Source organism: Theropithecus gelada, chromosome 12, assembly GCF_003255815.1.
Source record: "Theropithecus gelada isolate Dixy chromosome 12, Tgel_1.0, whole genome shotgun sequence".
Taxonomy (NCBI): domain Eukaryota; kingdom Metazoa; phylum Chordata; class Mammalia; order Primates; family Cercopithecidae; genus Theropithecus; species Theropithecus gelada.
The window spans coordinates 109,799,726-109,821,471 of NC_037680.1; the positions used below are offsets into that span (position 1 = coordinate 109,799,726).

At 48.4% G+C, this 21,746-nt stretch overlaps 1 protein-coding gene across 3 annotated transcripts in view; it reads left to right on the forward strand.

The window, feature by feature from the left end:
* Positions 1-21,746, forward strand: part of INPP5D (inositol polyphosphate-5-phosphatase D) — a 150,310-nt gene that overhangs the window by 100,844 nt on the left and 27,720 nt on the right. For 2 of the 3 annotated variants that reach the window (XM_025404629.1, XM_025404628.1), the window contains exons 11-18: positions 1,902-2,004; positions 3,785-3,981; positions 4,387-4,504; positions 9,232-9,328; positions 9,967-10,105; positions 10,432-10,540; positions 10,983-11,071; positions 18,218-18,299. In XM_025404629.1, the coding sequence (XP_025260414.1) occupies positions 1,902-2,004; positions 3,785-3,981; positions 4,387-4,504; positions 9,232-9,328; positions 9,967-10,105; positions 10,432-10,540; positions 10,983-11,071; positions 18,218-18,299 (934 nt within the window). Of the gene's footprint in view, positions 1-1,901; positions 2,005-3,784; positions 3,982-4,386; positions 4,505-8,746; positions 8,831-9,231; positions 9,329-9,966; positions 10,106-10,431; positions 10,541-10,982; positions 11,072-18,217; positions 18,300-21,746 lie in introns of all 3 variants that reach the window. The other variant, XM_025404627.1, reaches the window with a different exon arrangement.

The window sequence follows — 21,746 nt, forward strand, 5'->3', positions numbered from 1 at the left end:
ACTGAATGCCCAGTCTCCGCTCCTACTTTCACCTCCAAAGCATCGGGGGTGGGCTGGTGGGAGGTCTAAGGCGTCCAGAGCTATCAGGAGTAGTAGGGAAGGGTCTGGGAGAAACAAGAGAATGAGGCCCAGACAGGTGGTGGGAGATGGAGAGAAAGACCGCCAGGCTGGAATGCTTTCTGAGCACCTGGGCATAGGTCCAAACACCAGCTCTGCCCCATTGCTGTGACCTCAAAAGGACTGAGGCACAGGAATAAATGGAGGCAATGAATCGTGAGCCACTCTCAACTCGAGGCAGGTTACAGTAAAGATGTCACTGTGACATCTTTGTGAGCTGGTGTCTTCAGGGAGGACTTACTGAGATTTGCAATTATGAGGTTGAATCACATAAAATTTCTGTCTTTGCAGGTTGAAATAGTCAAACACTGGTCATGTCATATGTTACAACCTGAAATTTTGTGTAGCTTTGTTAAAGTCAGCCTGCTCTGTTGATTGCATACTAAGAGAGGGCCAACTGAGGCTGCTTGGTACCCCACTGGGTACCCCAGAAAAATAGGCGAAAAATATTGAAGAGGCTATGAAAGCCTTTGTGTCTTCTCTTCTTTTTAATTAGTTTCTTTAATTTAAATTTTCTTTCATTACATAAGTAATCTATTCTCCTTGGTGAAGACATGGCAAACACAAACAAGCAAATGTTTAAAATAAAAACACCCATATACCACGAGTTAATCTGGGACTATGCCCCTTCCAGATGTTTTTTAATCTTCTCTTTCTTTCTTTCTTCATTCCCTTCTTTCTTTCTTTTTCTCTTTCTTTTCTTTTCTGAGACAGGGTCTTGTTCAGCTGCCCAGGTTGGAGTGCAGTGGCAAGATCATGGCTCACTGCAACCTCAACTTCCTGGCCTCAAGTAATCCTCTCACCTCAGCCTCCTAAGTTGGGAGGGACTACAGGCATGCACTACCATACCTGGCTAATTTTTTTATTTTTTGCAGAGGCAGGGTTCCCCCATGTTGCCAGACTGGTCTCAAACTCCTGGGCTCAAACGATTCCTTCTGCCTCAGCCTCCCAAAGTGCTGGGATTATAGGCATGAGCCACTGTGCCAGGCCCAAATGTTTTCTTAAAAATGCAGTGATGCTATTCATACCATTTGTCAACTAGATTTTCATACTTAACAATATATATTGTGGCCATCTGTCCTTGTTGGCAAGATAATTCTGGATCACACTTGTTAAACACTATGATATTCTAGTTTATGGATGGTCAATAATACTTTTTTTTTTTTTTTTTGAGACAGAATCTAGCTCTGTCACCCAGGCTGGGGTGCAATGATGCGATCTTGGCTCACTGCAACCTCCATCTCCTGAGTTCAAGCAATTCTTCTGCCTCAGCCTCCCGAGTAGCTGGGATTACAGGCATGCACCACCACGCTTGGCTAATTTTGTATTTTTAGTAGAGATGGGGGTTTCACCATGTTGGTCAGACTGGTCTCGAACTCCTGACCTCAGGTGATCCACCCGCCTCGGCCTCCCAAAGTGCTGGGATTACAGGCGTGAGCCACCGTGCCTGGCCCTCTAATACGTTATTAATGAATCTCCTAAGGCTGGACAGTGAGGTTGTTTCTGATTTTTTTCTGTACTGAGGCATGTGCTGCAGAGCCGAGACAGGGTTGGACCTCTGTGCAGCTCCTGATTACTTTATTAAAGTCACAGCCTTGCAGGGGAATGTCTGGGCCAGAAGCCACTCGCTTACGACTTGGACGCATGTTTCCAGGTTGCTGTCCTGGAACTTCATACTGATTTACGCTCCTCTCAGTTTTCTTGAAGCTGACCAAGTCCTTTGCAAAGTGTCATGTGCAGGGAGGCAGAGGCCTTTCTAAGTCTGTCTGCCCTTCCATCCCTAGAAGAGAGAAGGCTTCTGCCAGCTACTGCAGCAGATGAAGAACAAGCACTCAGAGCAGCCAGAGCCCGACATGATCACCATCTTCATCGGCACCTGGAACATGGGTGGGTCCGCGTGCCCCCTCCCTGAAGTCGCCCCCTCTGCTTCCGCCCTGACTCAGGCATCCTCAAGGTGGGGTGGAGTGACAACATCCGTGTCCCCTTCCTTCCTGCCCCAGGGCCCTGTCCCCAACCCCCAGCCTACCCGCACAGCCTCCTTCCTAAGGAATTCCACCCTTTTCCTGAGATGATGGGTAAGAAGAATGAGCTTTGGGACTATTGTACCCCAACAGCAGCTGGGGTGGGTTACTCTGTGTGTCCAAACTGGAAAGTTGTAGGGAAAGAGTCTGAATATCTAGGTGAAGAGGCTCATGGGTACCCCGCCAGCCCTAGGCAGCTCACCAAGTGGCCCCAGGCCTGAAAGAAAGAAGTCCACCCTTGAGCAGGGTTGCCAGATTTCTCAGGAGAGAGACAGAAAGAGAGATAAGTAGGTAGGTAGACAAAGGATGCCCCGTTATATTTTAACTTCATAGAAACAAATTTTTTCAGTATATGTTTAGCTACAAACAAATACTGAACATATATGCTAAATAGACATTATGCTGAATATATAGTATATATACATATGCTAAATATATAGTATATAAACATATGCTAAATAAATGTAATTATTATATTAAATATAAATTATACTAAGGAATATTATTTAGTTTAAGCATACAGTTAATAATATACTAAATATACGCTAAATATATTTTGTATTAAACATATATACTGTATATTTATATACTAAACATATGCACGCTACTAAATATAAATAATACTAAATAACTTTTTAGTGTAAGTGTTCAGGTAGAAATAAATTAGATAGAAGACATCTAGATAAACTTATTCTAGAAACTACCGGTTTATCCGAAATTGGAATTTCACTGGGCGTCCCGTGTCCCTTACCCTTTGTCCCAAGAGGAGTCTGGGAGGAAGAGGGTGATCAGCAGCCGGCAGAGGCCTCTTGGAAGTGAAGTGGCAGCATGTCACTTGTGTCCCAGAGCCACAGCAGCCCTGGAGTAGAGCTCCAGGATGTCCTTGACACAAAGGCAGGGGGTGCCCTTCCCACACGAGAGTGTGGAAGGAGCAAGCTGAGGCTATGCTGCAGGAGGGCCGAGACCCACCAGCCCGGGAGTTTGAGCACCCACTTTGAGCCACAGTCCATTTACTCCAATGCGTGGCTTCTCTGCACTTGTAAGGCAAGAAACTCATCTCTTTGAGGAACAAACATTGCTCATCCTTCAAGGGCACTGCAGGGAGAACCGTTCAAAATTTCTTGATTGAGCTGCTTCAACTCAGTTTTGAAATGGGAATGCAGAGGAGTTTCTATGCTCTCCCATTTCTCTGGCTCACACCCATGCATCTCTCCACTCTGGGCTGGGATCTGCCTTGCAAGGGAGCCTTTGTTGTCTCCCAACAATGGATTAGAAGCCACCATCCAAAACTTGTCAGTCTCCTTGGCTGTCTTGAGAATAGGATGTGAGTTCCTTGAGAGACAGAACTCAATTATCGTAGCCTCAAAATGCAGGACAGCATCTGACATCAGGGGATCTTCTGGTGTCTCTATACCTTGAAACTTAACATTATGTTTAAAAAGAGGCTTAACTGAGCTCTAGCCCTCACCGACACCCTGGGTGAGGTTGGCGCCCAGGCCTCCATTGCAGGCATTTCTTTGGGCTGCCTGGATGGTCTTGTGTGACGATGTGACCTCCCTCACACTCCCACCCTCTGTTTTGAATTCTCCTAATGCTTTGACTCGATGTGCCTTTGACTCACTTGGTGTTGGGTTTTGCTGTTGAAGGTAACGCCCCCCCTCCCAAGAAGATCACGTCCTGGTTTCTCTCCAAGGGGCAGGGAAAGACACGGGACGACTCTGCCGACTACATCCCCCATGACATTTACGTGATCGGCACCCAGGAAGACCCCCTGAGTGAGAAGGAGTGGCTGGAGATCCTAAAACACTCCCTGCAAGAAATCACCAGCGTGACGTTTAAAACAGTGAGCAGCTGGTGGTGCCCCGGGTGGGGTTCTGGGACGGAAGCTTTGCACAGCTGGGCTGTCTCAGAGGCAAGGGCAGGCTCAGCCTATCAGCTCTCAGTTTTCAAGGATGTCTGGGGGCCCCCACTGAGAGGTGCGTCTGTATTCAGAAATAAATGGGATCCGTGGGGTATTGCTGAAAACCACTGAGTCCTCCGTCTTTCCACCCTTGGTCAGCCCCGGTTCTCATCTTTAGGATGCTTTGTCTCACCTATCACACATCGCTGGGAGTCCCCCAAAGGGTTGGGATTACAGACGGGGTACCCCACACCCAGGGGCTGGGACTGGGGCTGGGTGTGAATCACTGTGCCCTGGTTCACACCCTACACTTAAGGGCCGAGTGTTGCAACGTTGTCCTCCCACCAGGTTGCCATCCACACGCTCTGGAACATCCGCATCGTGGTGCTGGCCAAGCCTGAGCACGAGAACCGGATCAGCCACATCTGTACTAACAACGTGAAGACAGGCATCGCAAACACACTGGGTGAGCGAGCAGGGCGGGGACCCTGTGTTCCTCCCACACCCTCTGCCTCAACTCACGCGACCATGCCATCCTGATCCCACCTGTAGTTCCAGAGTCTCACGTTCTCAGCTCCCCGCTCAGTCCTCAGCAAATAGGGGTGGTTGGTCTCCCTGGCTGAAACTCACTCAGGGTCTACACCAGCGCTCCCAGGGATCTAGCTAAAATGCAGGTTCTGACTCAGTAGATCTTGGGTGGAACCCAGGGTTCCAAGTTTCTGACAGGTTCCCAGGTGACTTCAGCGCTGCTGGTCGGCCCGTGGGACCCATTTTAGGTAGCGAGAACCTAGAACAGGGATTGGCCAACTTTTGCAGGAAAGGGAAGGGCCTGATAGTGAGTATTTCAGACTCTGCAGGCCACTCAACACTACTCTGTGCCTTTCTGGCGGGAAAGCAGCCATAGTCAACCCAGAAAGTGAATGGGAGTGGCTGTGTTCCGGTGAGACCTTCCTTACCAGCACAGGTGGGAGGTGGCTGGCTCCCGCCCTCCGTCCCTGTACACCAGGTTGGATCCGGAAACGCTGGTGTCAGTGGAGAGTCTCTGGCTTCAGAGAGCAGTAACAAGGGCAAGAACTCTTCATGAGTGTAGGGGTGCAAGCCTGTGTGTGTGAGTAGCTCTGTGTCTGTGAGTTTGTGTGAATGAGAGCGTGCATGTGAGTGTGTGAACCTGTGTAGGTATGTGAGAGTTTATGGATGTGTGTTTGTGAGCGTGTTTATGTGAGTCCATGTGTAAGTGTACCACCCCATATCTATGAGTGTGTGTCTATGTGTGTGAGTCTATGCATGTGTTTGAGTGTGTGTTTATGATAGTCTATGTATGTGAGTCCATGTGTGAGTGTACCACCCATATCTGTGAGTGTGTGTGAGTCCATGCATGTGTTTGTGAGTGTGTGTTTATGTGAGTCTATGTATGTGAGTCCGTGGGTGAGTGTACCACCCCGTATCTATGAATGTGTGTGTGAGTTCATGCATGTGTGTTTGTGAGTGTGTTTATGTGAGTCTATGTATGTGAGTCCATGTGTGAGTGTACCACCCCATATCTATGAGTGTGTGTCTATGTGTGTGTGAGTCCATGCGTGTGTGTTTGTGTGTTTATGAGAGTCTAGGTATGTGAGGGTGGGTGTCCGAGTGCATGTGCATAAGTGCTAGAGCCTCTCTGTGTGTGTATGTGTGTGTGTGCGTGTGTGCACGTGGGGTGGGACACACACAGGGCTCCCAGGCTGGCATCAGGGGCGAGGCCAGTGGTTTTTGGTGGTTGGAGTCAGTGGAGTCAGGAACAGGGCAGAGTCCTAGAGATAACAGGAAATGGAAGAATTGCTGCAATCGAACGTGCAAAGCTCTCTCAGCTTTTCTGCTGACAAACCGCAAACTGCCCGTGTCCACCCCTGCTCGTCCCCCTTCCTTCCTGCCACAGTGGAAGGGTGGGGCTGGCGAGGCTGTCCTGGCTGCGCCCACGCCCTCCTGCTGCCCGGGAACCACCCGGGTGTGGATTCCATCGCTCCCTGGGCTTCCAGCCCCTCCCACCGGCCCCTGCCCCGCTGTGCAGAATATGCTGGGACCTCCTGGGGCCACATAAAACCACCCCCTCAGCCAGACCTTGCCTGCAACTCCCGCCCCAGTTTCTGGTCATACTGGCCTCGGGGCTGGGCACTGGGTCAGCTTCTGAGCAGGCAGGAGCTCTGCTCATGTGGACCTGACACACACTGCGTGAGCAGATAGGAGGGAAAGAAGCCAGTTCCGGGGAGGGAGCGCGCTGGCCAAGGAGTGTGTGGCGTGGGCAGAGGTCAGAGGTCAGGGACCTCCCTGAGAAGGGCAGTGCGACTGGCATCTGAGGGGTGGGGAGAAAGGCCTGGCCAGAGTCCCAGCTTTATGACCATTGCAGGGCAGCGTCTGGGCTGTGGAGCTCACACACACCTTCCCCACCTTCCCCTCCTTCCCCTCCTCTCTGCCCTGGGGCCAGCCTCCCTCCTCCACTCCCCTGAAATGGCTCCCCGCCATAATTAGCACAGGACAGGAACAGCAAATGCTGGTCGGCTGATAAAACATTAGTCCTGGCTGGTGCAGTGGCTCACGACTGTAATCCCAGCACTTTGGGAGGCCGAGGCAGGTGGATCACTTGAGGTCAGGAGTTTGAGACCAGCCTGGCCAACATGGTGAAATCTCATCTCTACTAAAAATACAAAAATTAGCTGGATGTGGTGGCATGCACCTGTAATCCCAGCTGCCTGGGAGGCTGAGGCAGGAGAATCGCTTGAACCCAGGAGGCGGAGGTTGCAGTGAGCTGAGATTGTGAAACTGCACTCCAGCCTGAGTGACAGAGTGAGATGCCATCAAAAAAAAAAAAAAAAAAAAAAATCAGTCCTTAGAACAACCAAGGCCTCTCTAAGAGTGTGTCCTAAGCAAGGCTGTGTGCTAAATGCTTTGTATCATCTCATTTAATATAAATACCCTGCTAGTCACGATGGCTCATACCTGTAATCCCAGCAATTTGGGAGGCCAAGGTGGGAGGATCTCCTGAGACCAGAAGTTTGAGACCAGCCTGGGCAATATAGGAAGATACCATCTCTCCAAAAAAAAAAAAAAAAAAAAAAAAAAGACTGGGCATGGTAGTGCATGCCTGTGGGCCCAGCTACTCAGGAGGCTGAGGTGGGAGGATCACCTAAGTCTGGGAGGTCAAGGCTATAGTAAGCAACGATTTTGCCACTGCACTCCAGCCTGGGTGACACAGACTTTGTCTCAAATTTAAAAACAAAACAAAACAAAACAAAAAAACACTCGGGCAGAGACTCTCATTATTATTCCCATTTGCAGATGAAGAAACGGAGTCTATGGAGATGATCCATAACTTGCCCAAGGCCCAGGGATAAGAAAGTGGTGGGCAGGGATTGAAACCAGGCTGTCGGGACTGGAACCAGTTGCTCAGTTCCAGGTCACCCTCTGGGAAGGAAAGAAGAGGCCTCCCAGTTTGGGGGCAGAGGGGCAGGGCTGGAGAGCTAGGTGCGGTGGAGAGGGCTGCAGGGCAGAAAGCCTGTGTGCTCCCCCACTGGGTCCTGAGGATGCTCAGCCAGGTGATATCCAGGGGTCCCTTCAGCCTATGGCCTATCCAGAGCTGTCCAACCAAAAGAAAATGGGGCCGGGCACGGTGGCTCACGCCTGTAGTCTTAGCACTTTGGGAGGCGGAGGCAGGCAGATTGCTGGAGCTCAGGAGTTTGAGACCAACCTGGGCAACACAGTGGAACCCTGTCTCTACTAAAATACAAAAAATTAGCTGCGTGTGGTGGTGGGTGCCTGTAGTCCCAGCTGTCGGGAGGATGAGACAGGAGAATTGCTTGAACCCGGGAGACGAAGGTTGCAGTGAGCAGAAATCGTGCCGCTGCACTCCAGCCTGGGAGACAGAGTGAGACTCCATCTCCAAAAAAACAAAAAAGAAAAGAAAATGGGAGCCAAATAGATCATAAATAAATAGATTTATGATCAAAATAGATTACAATTTGATCTATTATAATCAATAGATCAAATTTTCAAGTAGCCACATTAAAAAGGAAACAAGTGGAATTAATTTCAATAATAGATTTTTTTGAACTTCATACGTCCAAAATACAATTATTTCAATAGATATTCAATGTAAAAAGTGATTTGCTATTTTACAGTCTGTGTTTCTTACCAAGGCCACAACTCTGATGTGTATTTTACACTCACAACCCGTCTCATTTTGTACCAGCCACATTTCAGGTGTTTGATAGTCACACGTGGCCTGTGCCTGTATTGGACAGAGCAGGTTCTCAGCTGCGTGTGTCAGGATCACCCAGAGCAGGGGTTGACAAACGTTTTCCGTAGAAAGCCAGATGGTGAATATTCTAGGCTCTGTGGGCCACACAACTGTCTCAACGCTTCAGCTCTGCCATCGTAGTCTGAAAGCAGCTACAGACAATCCAGAAGTGAATAGGCATGGCTGTGTTCCAGTAACATGTTCTTTATGAACACTGAAATTAGAATTTCATATTTTCATGAATCACAAAAAGATTGTTTTTCTTTTGATTTGTTTCCAACCATTTACAAATGTAAAACCATTTGTAGCTCGCAGTGAGCCAGCATTTGCCCACCGCTGACCCTGGAGGGCTTGTCAAACACAGATTACTGGGCCCCATCCCAGGATTTCCGATTCAGTAGGTCTGGGGCGGGGCTGAGAATCTGTCCTTCTGACAAGTTCCCAGGTGGTGTTCAGCTCCTGGTCCAGGTTTCCCTTTGGGAACCACTGACCTAGAACAGATCAGAACGTTGGCAGAAAAAGGTGTGATCTCAGTGTGGGCTTTTGGTCTCTCCAGGAATCTTGAATTCGCTGGGAGGGAGATCAGCCCACCCGGGCTAGAACCTTCTGAATCTTCCCAGGGCTTCTGGCTGCCGCTTAGCACCCTGGTCACTTCAGAGAGAGATGCGGGGGGAGGATCACAGCAGCCGCCTTCCTCTGCCCCGCTGAGAAGCCCAAGGCTGCCGCCGCCGTCTGCGCTGCTCCTGCATTTTCTCATCTCCCGCTCTCTGCCCAGCGGCTTCCACCCCGCAGGACCCCGTTTCGCCCTCCCCTTGCCAGCTCCTCACTCACCTGCCCCTCTCACCCTGCCTCCGGGTGATTTCTGGCCGCTTGGCAGTGTGTCTGTTTGATGTTTTGATTCTTCTTTCTGCTCTTCGTTGTAGGGAACAAGGGAGCCGTGGGGGTGTCGTTCATGTTCAATGGAACCTCCTTAGGGTTCGTCAACAGCCACTTGACTTCAGGAAGTGAAAAGAAACTCAGGTAATGGAACTCCTTCCCCCCAAGAGTGTGCATTTGGGTTATCTGCCCAGACACACCTCACTCCTCTAAGCACCAGAAGGACCTGCTCAGCTCTTGCCTTTGACCTTGTGGGTGTCCTGTGGCCCTTCAGGGCCCACCACAGTCTCATTAAAGCCAACTGCAGCACACTAGTGACCTCATGTGTGGAGGAATTTTGTCTGAAGGTCAGAAAAGATATTTCCTTGTGTCATTAGCCTGATGGACCCCCGACTAGCACTGTTTCTAAAGCAGAAAGTTTCCTCTGGGGCCTCCTTACAAATCCAAGCTGATCTTGCCTAGCTGGGACCCAGGAATGAAGACAGCCATCTAGAATCCTCACTGTTCTGATTCTCTGCTGTGCAGATGCTGTTACTCCTGGGCCCCTGCCCTCTGTGCATCCTCAAGTGTGGATGCACAGTGGCCTCAAATGCCCTTTGCATCCTGGCTGTGGCGTATTTGCACGCTAAGGTGGTCTGCTGCAGCAGGGCTGGAGGGCTAAGTCTCCCTTCCCCCCACCTGCTATGCTCCTCGCCCCCCACCTATGGCAGGAGTGACTTCCTGCCACAGTGGAGGGGGAACCAGTGACCCCATGCTAGATGGCCGCTTTTTCCTTGCATTAGGCGAAACCAAAACTATATGAGCATTCTCCGGTTCCTGGCCCTGGGCGACAAGAAGCTGAGTCCCTTTAACATCACTCACCGCTTCACGCACCTCTTCTGGTTTGGGGATCTTAACTACCGTGTGGATCTGCCTACCTGGGTAAGGGGCTGCCTGCCTGGGGCTGGGGCTGCAGGAGATGGAGGCTCCCTTGAGTCAGCTCGGGGCAGGTGGTCATGGAGACACGTGAGCTAAGCGGGCTGAGGCGGCGGCTCCCCTTGGGGGCTCAACGCTGTTTCCGTTACTGAGCCTCAGCTGCTCCTCACGGTTCCCCTGTGCTCATGCCCGGTTCCCATAACTGTCACGGCCACCCTGCCACCATCACTCTGCAGCCTGTGTCATCCAGCTGCCCGCCCCCAGCCCCGAAGCTTGCCAGGCCTGGATCAGCAGGGCTTCTCACCAGAGGCCCGGGCATGTTCTTGTTCCAGGAGGCAGAAACCATCATCCAGAAAATCAAGCAGCAGCAGTACGCAGACCTCCTGTCCCACGACCAGCTGCTCACGGAGAGGAGAGAGCAGAAGGTCTTCCTGCACTTCGGTAAGAGCAGCGGCCTCTCGGGCGCGGTAGCTCACGCCTGTCATCCCAGCACTTTGGGAGGCCGAGGCGGGTGGATCGCGAGGTCAGAAGATCGAGACCATCCTGGCTAACATGGTGAAAACCCGCCTCTACTAAAAAAAGTACAAAAAATTAGCCGGGCATGGTGGCAGGCGCCTGTAGTCCCAGCTGAGGCAGGAGAATGGCGTGAACCTGGGAGGTGGAGGTTGCAGTGAGCTGAGATCGCGCCACTGCACACCAGCCTGGGTGACAAAGCGAGACTCCGTCTCAAAAAAAAAAATAAAAGCAGCAGCCTCTCCTCTTGGAGCCTTTCCAGCCATCCTTTCGTCCCCTTTCCCCCGATTTCCTACCAGGAGAATAGGGAAAATTGGGCAGATGCAAAACCTGGGGAATCAGAATTGAACCCGAAGTCTCTCTGTTTCAGAGGAGGAAGAAATCACGTTTGCCCCGACCTACCGTTTTGAAAGACTGACTCGGGACAAATACGCCTACACCAAGCAGAAAGCGACAGGGGTGAGTCCTCTTCACAGACACCTCCCCTGCCCTCCATCTCCTCCCCGCTCGTGTCTGTTCCCAAAAGGCGAACAGAGAGCATCTTCATCCATTAGGCAAAAAAAAAAAAAAAAAAAAGGAAAGAAAAAAATTAGAAAGCACATGTTGATTTGTGTCACAGAGTAAGTGGGCAGCCACAATTGTGCACTGCTTTGAGCTGGGAAAATAACCCTTGTGATTTATCTTCTGTCCAGGTACTCTAAGATGCTGAGAGGATTTTAAAGTATTATTTCCTTAACTGGGTTCTGAAGATCATTTTTTTAAAAAGTCCCATGATCATATATATTTGCTAAACTGCTGAGTAAATTAACATTAAGCCGGTTTCTTTGCTGCAGGACTTATCAGAGCCTTTATGGGCCTAAGAGCATTGTGGTTCTCCAGGAGGAAATCTGTATGCCAAACTCAGTTATTCATGGAATACCAACTAATATCTTATTAGGCCACTTGTTTTCCAAGGAACAGTGTTTGGGGAAAGATGCATAAAATATGTATTCATTTGTTCAAAGGTATTTCCTGATGGACTATTATGGGTTAGGCACTCTCCTAGGTGGTGGGAGAGCAAAGATGTCTGCTCCAGGGACTTCACGGTAGGAAAAACAAGACGAATATGCAACTAGCTGTAGCCAGAGCCAGAATATGACAATGCCAGGGCAGGGAAGGATCAGGGAAGCCAGCCGCTGGCAGGGTTCAAGGGTTGAACGGCTGGGGCAGTGAAGTACCCAGGCCTGCTAGAAGCCTAGGGCAATGGAGCACAAGCTCAAAGTGTCATCTGAAAGAGTTCTGGGCCCCATCTGGGCTCAGGGGCAAGTGAAGAACTGGACGTGGGAGAGGAAGGCCAAGCACTGGGTGGATTTCAGAACTGAGCAGGAGAGGAAGAGAATAAAACAGAGAGGACAGGAGGAGATCCCGGACTGCTGTCACCCACGAGAATGGGACCCCCAGGATGGGACACCCTCTTCCGCAGGGTCCACTGCCTGCTGTGTGAATAAGGTCACCTGGCCCAAAGGCACTGTCAGAGCAGGTCCATGGGGACCCCTGTGCAGGCTGGTGAAGGATGGTTTGGCTTGACGTGGGTTTAAGTAGAGGCAGATGGGGACCTGAGATGAGAGAGCGGCCAGTCCTAGATGCCAGGATGACAGGCCACAGGGGGCCACTGCCAGCTCTGCCGGGCACTGGTGCATCAGACTGGCATGTGCAGAATTGTAGTGGGCATTGTGGTAAAGGATGAGAATGTGGCAGGGGCACCAGTGAGGAGGCTGTCGTGCACATTTAGCTGAGCAACAGCCAGGGCCGAATCAGGGAAAACACAGTGAAAATGAAAGAAAGGGGAAAAGCAGGATATATTGGGAGACCTGATTGCCATTGATAAAAACTGGAAAATCACAAGGCAGAGCTGGCTTGAAGGGGAAAAAAATAGAACTTGTTTTCAGACTTATTGATTTGTATGACATTAGTGGAAGAACTCAGAGAAAATATCCAGAAGGCAGCCAAAGATAGTGACGCATTGCTTAACAACGGGGATATGTTCCGAGAAGCGTGTCATCAGGTGACTTTGTCATTGTGGGAACCTCATGGAGTGTATATACACAAAGCCCACTTCAGTTAGATGGTGTGGCCTATTGATCCTAGGCTACAAAGCTGTATAGCATGTTACTTTACCGAATACTGTGGGCAGTTGTAACACAATGATAAGCTTTTGTGTATCTAAACATTAAAAAGGTACAGTAAAAATAGAAACATTAAAACATTAATGTTAATTAACATTAAAACATTAATGTTAATTAAATAGAAACATTAAAACATTAAAACATCTAAACATTAAAAAGGTACAGTATAAAAAGAAAAAAATGGGGCCGGGCGCGGTGGCTCAAGCCTGTAATCCCAGCACTTTGGGAGGCCGAGACGGGTGGATCACGAGGTCAGCAGATCGAGACCATCCTGGCTAACACGGTGAAACCCCGTCTCTACTAAAAAATACAAAAAACTAGCCGGGCGAGGTGGTGGGCGCCTGTAATACCAGCTACTCGGGAGGCTGAGGCAGGAGAATGGCGTAAACCCGGGAGGCGGAGCTTGCAGTGAGCTGAGATCCGGCCACTGCATTCCAGCCTGGGCGACAGAGCAAGACTCCGTCTCAAAAAAAAAAAAAAAAGAAAAAGAAAAAAATGGGCTGGGTGCCGTGACTCATGCCTATAATCCCAGCACTTTGGGAGGCTGAGGTGGGTGGATCACTCGAGGTTAGGAGTTCAAGGCCAGACTGGCCAACACAGTGAAACCTTGTCTCTACTAAAAATACAAAAATTAGCCATGCATGGTGGTACATGCCTGTAATCCCAGCTACTCGGGAGGCTGAGGCAACACAATCGCTTGAACCTGGGAGATGGAAGTTGTAGTGAGCCGAGATCACACCTTGCACTCCAACCTGGTGTCAGAGCAAGACTCTGTCTCAAAAAAAAAAGATGGTACATTGTATAGGGCACTTACCATGAATGAAGCTTGCAGGACCGGAAGTTGCTCTGGGTGAGTCAGCGAGTGAGTGGTGAATGAGTGCGAAGGCCTAGGACATGACTGTGCACTACTGTCGACTTTACAAACACTGTACACTTAGGCTACCCTACATTTATTTTTTAAATTTTCTTTTTTCAATAATAAGCTAGGCTTAGCTTACTGTAACTTTTTTATTTACAAGCTTTTTATTTATAAACAATTTAATTTTGACGCTTTTGTAACAAAATGCAGCTTAAAATGCGAACACATTGTACAGCTGTACAGAAGTATTTTCTTTCTTTATATTCTTAATCTACAAGTTTTTTTCTAGTTTTAAAATTTCAAAACTCTCATTTACATTGAATTTTTTGTTGAAAATTACGATGTAGGTCAGGCACTGTGGCTTATGCCTGTAATCCCAGCATTTTGAGAGGCCGAGGCAGGCAAGTCACCTGAGGTCAAGAGTTCGAGACCAGCCTAGCCAACATGGCAAAACTCTGTCTCTACTAAAAATACAAAAATTAGCCAGGCCTGGTGGCATGCACGTGTAATCCCAGCTACTTAGGAGGCTGAGACAGGAGAATTTCTTGAACCCAGGAAGCAGAGGTTGCAGCGAACCAAGATCGTGCCACTGCACTCCAGCCTGGAGCAAGACTCCGTCTCAAAAAAAAAAAAAAAAAAAAGTAAATGCACACATTAGTCTAGGCTGACACAGGCTCAGGATGGTCAATGACATTATCTCCCACCTCCACATCTCATCCCACTGGAAGGTCCTCAGGGGCAATAACATGGAGCTGTCATCTCCTATGATGACAATGCCTTCTTCTGGTTACCTCCTGAAGGACCTGCCTGAGGCTATTTTATAGGTAACATTTTCTTTTCTTTTTTCTTTTTTTTTTTTTTTTTGAGATGGTGTCCTGCTCTGTTGCCAGGCTGGAGTGCAGTGGCACAATCTCGGCTCACTACAACCTCCGCCTCCCAGGTTCAAGCGATTCTACTGCCTCAGTCTCCCAAGTAGCTGGGATTACAGGCACCCACGGTGCCCGGCTAATTTTTTGTATTTTAGTAGAGATGTGGTTTCACCATGTTGTCCAGGATGGTCTCGATCTCCTGACCTCGTGATCCGCCCACCTCAGCCTCCCAAAGTGCAGGGATTACAGGCGTGAGCCACCACACCCGGCCTCTACATTTTCTTATAAGTAGGAATACATTCTAATTATAAATAATATAGTAAACATGGAAATGAGTGACAGTTACTTATCATTATTATCAAATATTATGTACCGAACAGAATTGTACTGTTGTGCTTTTACACAACTGGCAGTGCCGTGGGTTGGTTTGCACCAGCATCTCCACAAGCTCATGAGTAATGTGTTGCGCTGTGACATGATGACAGCTACAGCATCACTAGGTGATGGGGATTTTCCAGCTCCATTATACTTTTGTAGGACCTCTGTCCTATATGCAGTCCATTATTGTGGTACATGACTATTTGTGGAGCCCCACGGGTAATTCTCAGGGGCAGCCAATGCAGAGAACTGCAATGTTAAGAAGTAACTGTTTAGGCTGGGCATGGTGGCTCACGCCTGTAATCCCAACACTTTGGGAACTGAGGCAGGTAAATCATTTGAGGTCAGGAGTTCAAGACCAGCCTGGCCAATATGGTGAAACCCCATCTCTACTGAAAATACAAAAATTAGCTGGGCGTGGTGGCACAATCCTGTGATCCCAGCTACTCAGAAGGCGGAGTCAGGAGAATTGTTTGAATCCGGCAGACAGAGGTTGCAGTGAGCTGAAATAGCCCCACTGCACTCCAGCCTGGGCAACAGAGTGAGACCCTGTCAGGGAAAAAAAAAAGTAACTGTTTGGCAGAATTGATAGAAACTAAAAATGCACCTATTCTATATTTCAGTAATTCCACTTTGGTGTGTGCTCAAGAGAAATTAGTATATTTGTTCACTAAAACTAGGTGTAAGAATGTTTGGCCAGGCGTAGTAGCTCATGCTTATAATCCCAGAGCTTTGGGAGGCCAAGGCAGGTGAATCACCTGAGGTCAGGAGTTCAAGACCATTCTGGCCAACATGGCGAAAACCATCTCTACTAAAATACAAAAATTAGCTGGAAGTGCTGTGTGCCTGTAATCCCAGCTACTCAGGAGGCTGAGGCACGAGAACCACTGGAACCCGGGAGGCGGAGATTGTAGTGAGCCAAGACCATGCCACTGCACTCCAACCTCAGCAACAGAGCGAGACTCCATGTCAAAAAATAAAAAATAAAAATAAAAAAATAAAAAGAGTGTTTATGGCAGCTTTGTTTATAATCTTCAACCCTATGTCCATTAACAATAGAGTAGATAAATGTGATACTTATAGACAATGGAACTTTTATAAGCAACAAAGTGGCTGAAGGAGTCCAACATGAAAGAGTATTTACCGAGCGAGTCCATTTATGTACGTTCATATAAATTAATCAATGGAGATGTTAGTCGCACTAATGCTCACCTTTAGGAGGCTGTGGTATTGACAAGGAGGGCATATGAGGGAACCTTTAGGATGATGAGGGTTTTCTATATCTTGCTCTGGGTAGTTGGTAAGTGGGTATAAGCAAACATAAAAATTCATGGGACTGTATGTACACTTATGGTTAGTACACTTTATGTAAGTTGTACCTAAAGTTTTTTCAAAAAGCAAATGGTTCAGAAGTAGAGATAATGAAAATAAAACCTTCTTTTTTTTTTTTTTTTTTTTTTTGAGACAGAGTTTTGCTCTTATTGCCCAGGTTGGAGTGCAGTAGCACAATCTCCGCTCACTGCAACCTCTGCCTTCCAGGTTCAAATGATTATCCTGCCCCAGCCTCCTGAGTAGCTGGGATTACAGGCATGTGCCACCACGCCCAGCTAATTTTGTATTTTTAGTAGAGACAGGGTTTTACCATGTTGGTCAGGCTGGTCTCGAACTCCCGACCTCAGGTGATCCACCTGCCTTGGCCTCCCAAAGTGCTGGGATTACAGGTGTGAGCCACCATGCCTGGGCTGAAAATAGAACTTTCAAATAAAATTTGAAAGAAAATTGGTAAAAGGAAGAAAAGAGAAAAGTAATTGAAGGAGGTGACAGAGGTAGGCGCTTTCAAGATGAGTTCCTTTATGTTTGTAGACAGAGAAGAAAGAGCTAGAATGTGAGGGGATAAGGATATTGATAAAAGAGGGTTGTTATTGCCAGTTTACCTTGTCTATACCACCCAATGGACATCTTACTCATCATTGCAGCCTGAGGCCCTGGAGAGAGCTTGTCACATAGTATTAATAGATACTGTTTGAGTGACTGGACAAGTAGGTAGATGGGTGTGTGAATGGGCCAATGGATGAGTGGATGGGTGCAATGGGTGGATGGATGAATGGATGGATGGATGGATGGATGGATGGATGGATGGATGGATGGATGGATGGATGGATGGATGGATGGATGTGTGGGTGGGTGGATGGATGGATGTGTGGGTGGGTGGATGGATGGATGGGTGGGTGGGTGGATGGATGGATGGATAGGTGGATGGATGGATAGGTGGATGGATGGATGGATGGATAGATGGGATGGATGGATGAATAGGCAAATGGGTAGGTGGGTGGGTGGAAGGATGGATGGATGGATGGATAAATGGATGGAAAGGTAGATGGGTGGATGGATGGATGGATAGATCGGTGGGTGGATGGATGGATGGGTGGGTGGATGGATGAATGAATGAATAGGTGGATGGGTGGATGGATAAATGGACAGGTTGTTGGAATGGATGGGTGGATGGGTGGATGGATGAATTAATAGATGGGTAGGTAGATGGATGGATGGGTAAATGAGTAAAGATGGGTAGATGAGATGAAGAGGTGGATAGGTGGATGAGGGGAAGTGGGAGTGGAAGCTGGAGTGTGTTATTAAAGTAAGTGGCTGCAGAAAGTGAGTAGAGACTGAGTTGAAAATACAGGCCGGGCGCGGTGGCTCAAGCCTGTAATCCCAGCACTTTGGGAGGCCGAGACAGGTGGATCACGAGGTCAGGAGATCGAGACCATCCTGGCTAACACGGCGAAACCCCGTCTCTACTAAAAAATACAAAAAACTAGCCAGGCGAGGTGGCAGGCGCCTGTAGCCCCAGCTACTCGGGAGGCTGAGGCAGGAGAATGGCGTAAACCCGGGAGGCAGAGCTTGCAGTGAGCTGAGATCACGCCACTGCACTTCAGTCTGGGCAACAGAGCGAGACTCCGTCTCAAAAAAAAAAAAAAAAAGAAAGAAAGAAAGAAAAAAAGAAAATACAGGTCGGGGTTCCTCTGAATCAGAAAGAAAGAGAAGGTGAAGATACAAGGGGTACTGAAGTAGTCAGGAGGATGGGTGAGGGAACACAGGAGGTGAATTATCTTATTCTAAAGAAGAAGGCCAGGATATCTGAAAGTGTGGAGCGTGGCAGTGGAATCTGGACTTGAGTCATGTGAAAATAGTTTAGAGCCACCTACGGGGAAATTCTATAAAAAGCCAGCAGCCGATTAATTTGAGGATTACAGAGGCCACCAGTTAGTCTTTTCTTCTACTGATTGAAACATAATAAGAGGCATTTTACAAAGCCTGTGACTTTGATTTGCAGATGAAGTACAACTTGCCTTCCTGGTGCGACCGAGTCCTCTGGAAGTCTTATCCCCTGGTGCACGTGGTGTGTCAGTCTTATGGTGAGTCCAAACATTGGGGAAAGCAGACCAGGATCAGAGAGAGCAGTTTAGGGCAGTTGCTGGGAGGTGCAACTGCCCTAAAATCTAAGGGCTTCAATCTGTTGATGTGTCAAAGGGAGGAATTCACTGTAACCCTAATCAGGCAACCTGGAAATGTTGATGCTTCCCCGCCTGTCTTGGGCTGTCACCTAATCAATATCCCCTGCTTTGGGAGACGTTTGAGTTATGGAGCACTTTTTTTCTTTTTTAGATAGAGTCTCGTTCTATCACCCAGGCTGGAGTACAATGGCGTGATCTCATCTGACCACAGCCTCCGCCTCCTGGGTTCAAGCGATTCTCGTGCCTCAGCCTCCCCAAGCAGCTGGGATTACAGGCTCCCACCACCATGCCTGGCTAATTTTTGTATTTTTAGTAGATACGGATTTTGCCATGTTGGCCAGGCTGGTTGCGAACTCCTGACCTCAGGTGATCAGCCCGCCTCAACCTCCCAAAGTGCTGAGATTACAGGCGTGAGCCACTGCGGCCGACCTGGAGCACTTTTTTAAAAATTCAATTTTATTTATTTTGAAAAGAACGTATTAAGTTTGAACCATATGAAAGTGTTTTTGTAGGTCAGAAATAGTCAGTTATTGGAAATTCATATGGCACAAGTATATACATATATATATTTGGGGAAGTTTAACAATAAATTGAGTTAAATTGATTTTTAAAAGGCATAATATGTAATATTAAAATAAATAATTATGGAATAAATTATAAAAACAATTAAGAAATAACTGTTAGCCAGGCACTGTGCCACGCACCTATAGTCTCAGCTACTCAAGAGGCTGAGGTGAGAGGATCGCTTGAGCCCAGTAGTTCAAAACCAGCTTGGGCAACATAGACCCTACCTCTGAAAAAAATGAAAGAAAAAAATGACTGTTAACTCTTGACCCTCAAAGGTGCACTGAAGGAGTTCGTAATTGCCTGAATGCTTATTCTGAAAAGCTACTGATTAGTTCCCATTACTTACAAAGCGAGACCTTAGAAATCCACAGAACAGAGTTGCTTTGAACACTTCACTGACTGAGAATTGTGGTATTATTTTGATTTATTTATTGAGCTGGAGTCTCTCTCAGTCGCCCAGGCCAGAGTGCAGTGGCTAAATCTCGGCTCCCTGCAACCTTTGCCTCCTGGGTTCAAGTGATTCTCCTGCCTCAGACTCCCAAGTAGCCGGGATATCAGGCACGCAGCATCATGCCTGGCTAATTTTTGTATTTTTAGTAGAGATGGGGTTACACCATGTTGGTCAGGCTGGTCTCAAACTCCTGACTTCAAGTGATCCACCCGCCTCAGCCTCCCCAGGTGCTGGGATTATAGGACTGAGCCACTGCACCAGGCCCAGTGGTATTATTTTTAAAACACTGCAAATTCTCAATGTCCCTAAAGGAGGGCTACCCTGGTCCTTGGAGCGAGGAGAGGGGCGGGGGAATCCTGCTGCTGCCCAGTGGTCACCTTCGTGGCTCCCACCTTCTCTGGGGACTGGCAAATTTGGTCTCACAAATTTAACTCTGGTCCTATACGTTGAACTGACTTCCATTCCTGTGCATGTCTCCTCCTGCTGCCCAGAAGAGCCCAGAGCAGCTACCCTGAAATAGTTTAACACACGTTCCCTGCATTCCTTGCTGAAGGAATGAGCTCTGTCTCCCAGAAGTGACATCACTAGACGAACTTCACACAACACCTTTAGATGTGTGGGAAGGCAACCTGCCCTCACAGTGACGGCCGGGGAATTGTTCCAGCTTCCAAAGCTCAACGTGACCGAGTCCTACCCTCTGCCTGCAGCCTCCTCACTTGTGCATTCCCTCCCCCGCACCCCTCGGACTCTCCAGGCCTGTCACTCCTTCCCAGCCACACGCAGGGTCACCCCTGTCAATACTGTCCTTCCCACATCCTGCAGCTCCGTGCGTCCTGCCAATTCTTATCTCAACCATCTGCCTGCTTCAGCCAGCCTCTGCCGAGTCAGGAGATAGGGGAGACTTGTAGAATTACCACTTACTGTTTTGCACCTAAACTTGGCATTCAAAACTGCTCGACAGTGGAGGCTTTAGAGAAAGAGGGAGATCAGTCCGGAAGTGGCAATGAGGAGCGGGAAGGACACCCTTTGTCCCCACCTCTGGGCCCAGAATATGAGGGCTGGGGAGCAAAACAAGCCTCACCAGAGAGGCAGCAGTGTCTTCCGGGGGAGGGCTGGGTTTGGGGGGTGATGGGAAGATTAAAGATACAGGGAATTTTGCTAATGATATTTCATGGAGTGCCAGAGGGCTCAGTGGAAATGTTTAATGAGTTGGGGTTGAGGGAAGGCAAGAAGTTGGAAAAGAAAAGTGAGTGGATGTTCAGAGCTCAGTAAACGGGGGTGACCTGGGAGCCTTAGTCTTCTCATGGCAATTAATGTAGCCAGGGGTTACATTACATTACAATGTAATTACAATGTAATCAGCTGTCTACTGCTTATCAAACTTCTGACAAAGGAGGAGGAAGAGGCAGAACAGGTCACTTGCCTTCCAAGATGGCAGGACTTACTCCAAAGATACAGTAGTTAAAAACAGTGTAACATTAACCAGGGATGGAAAAATTAAAGATAAGAACAAGAGAGACCCATGCATATATAGACCACAAACTGTCCTAAAACTCACTGACTTAAAGCAAACAATTATTTGCTTGCGAGTGTCTGGGCTAGGCTGAATTTGGACTGCTCACCTCTGCTCTAGTTGGTGTCATCTGGGCACACTCAGGGAGGAGCCCATCAGATCTGGGGTGGGCTGGCTGTCAGCAGGCATAGGGGTGATACTCATCATCCAGCAGGCCAGTGCAGGCTGCTTTGCTTCCTGGTCTCAGGGTTCCCAGCTGCAAGTCTCACCAATGGAAATTCTTCTTAAGGCTTTGTTGGCCTCAGGTTTACTAAGGTCCCATTGGCCAAAGAAAGTCACATGGCCAAGCCCAGACTCATGGTGGGAGGGGACCACAGAGAGTGTGGTTACTGGGAGGAGGACTGGGTTTTTTGAGGGTCACCCATCTTACAGTCCACCTCCGAGCTTAAGTGCACACTGTAGTGCCATTGCTATTACATTCAGTACATATCTGAAATATTCTGAGAATACTTAAAAAAAAAAAATCTTGCTTGTCAACCCATTAAATTCTCCCTGGAACACCCCTCCTCCACTACCACTGCAAACCTGTACCCCAGTGCTCAGCCTGACTCCCCACCTCCATCCCTCCATCCTCCTGCCTCACATAGCACTGGACCTCACTAATTTCTTCCCGCTCATGTCCAGTTTTTTGTTTTTGTTTTGTTTTGTTTTTTTGAGACACTCTTGTTCTGTCTTCCAGGCTGGAGAGCAGTGGCACCATCTTGGCTCACTGCAATGTCAGCCTCCCAGGTTCAAGTGATTCTCCACCTCAGCCTCC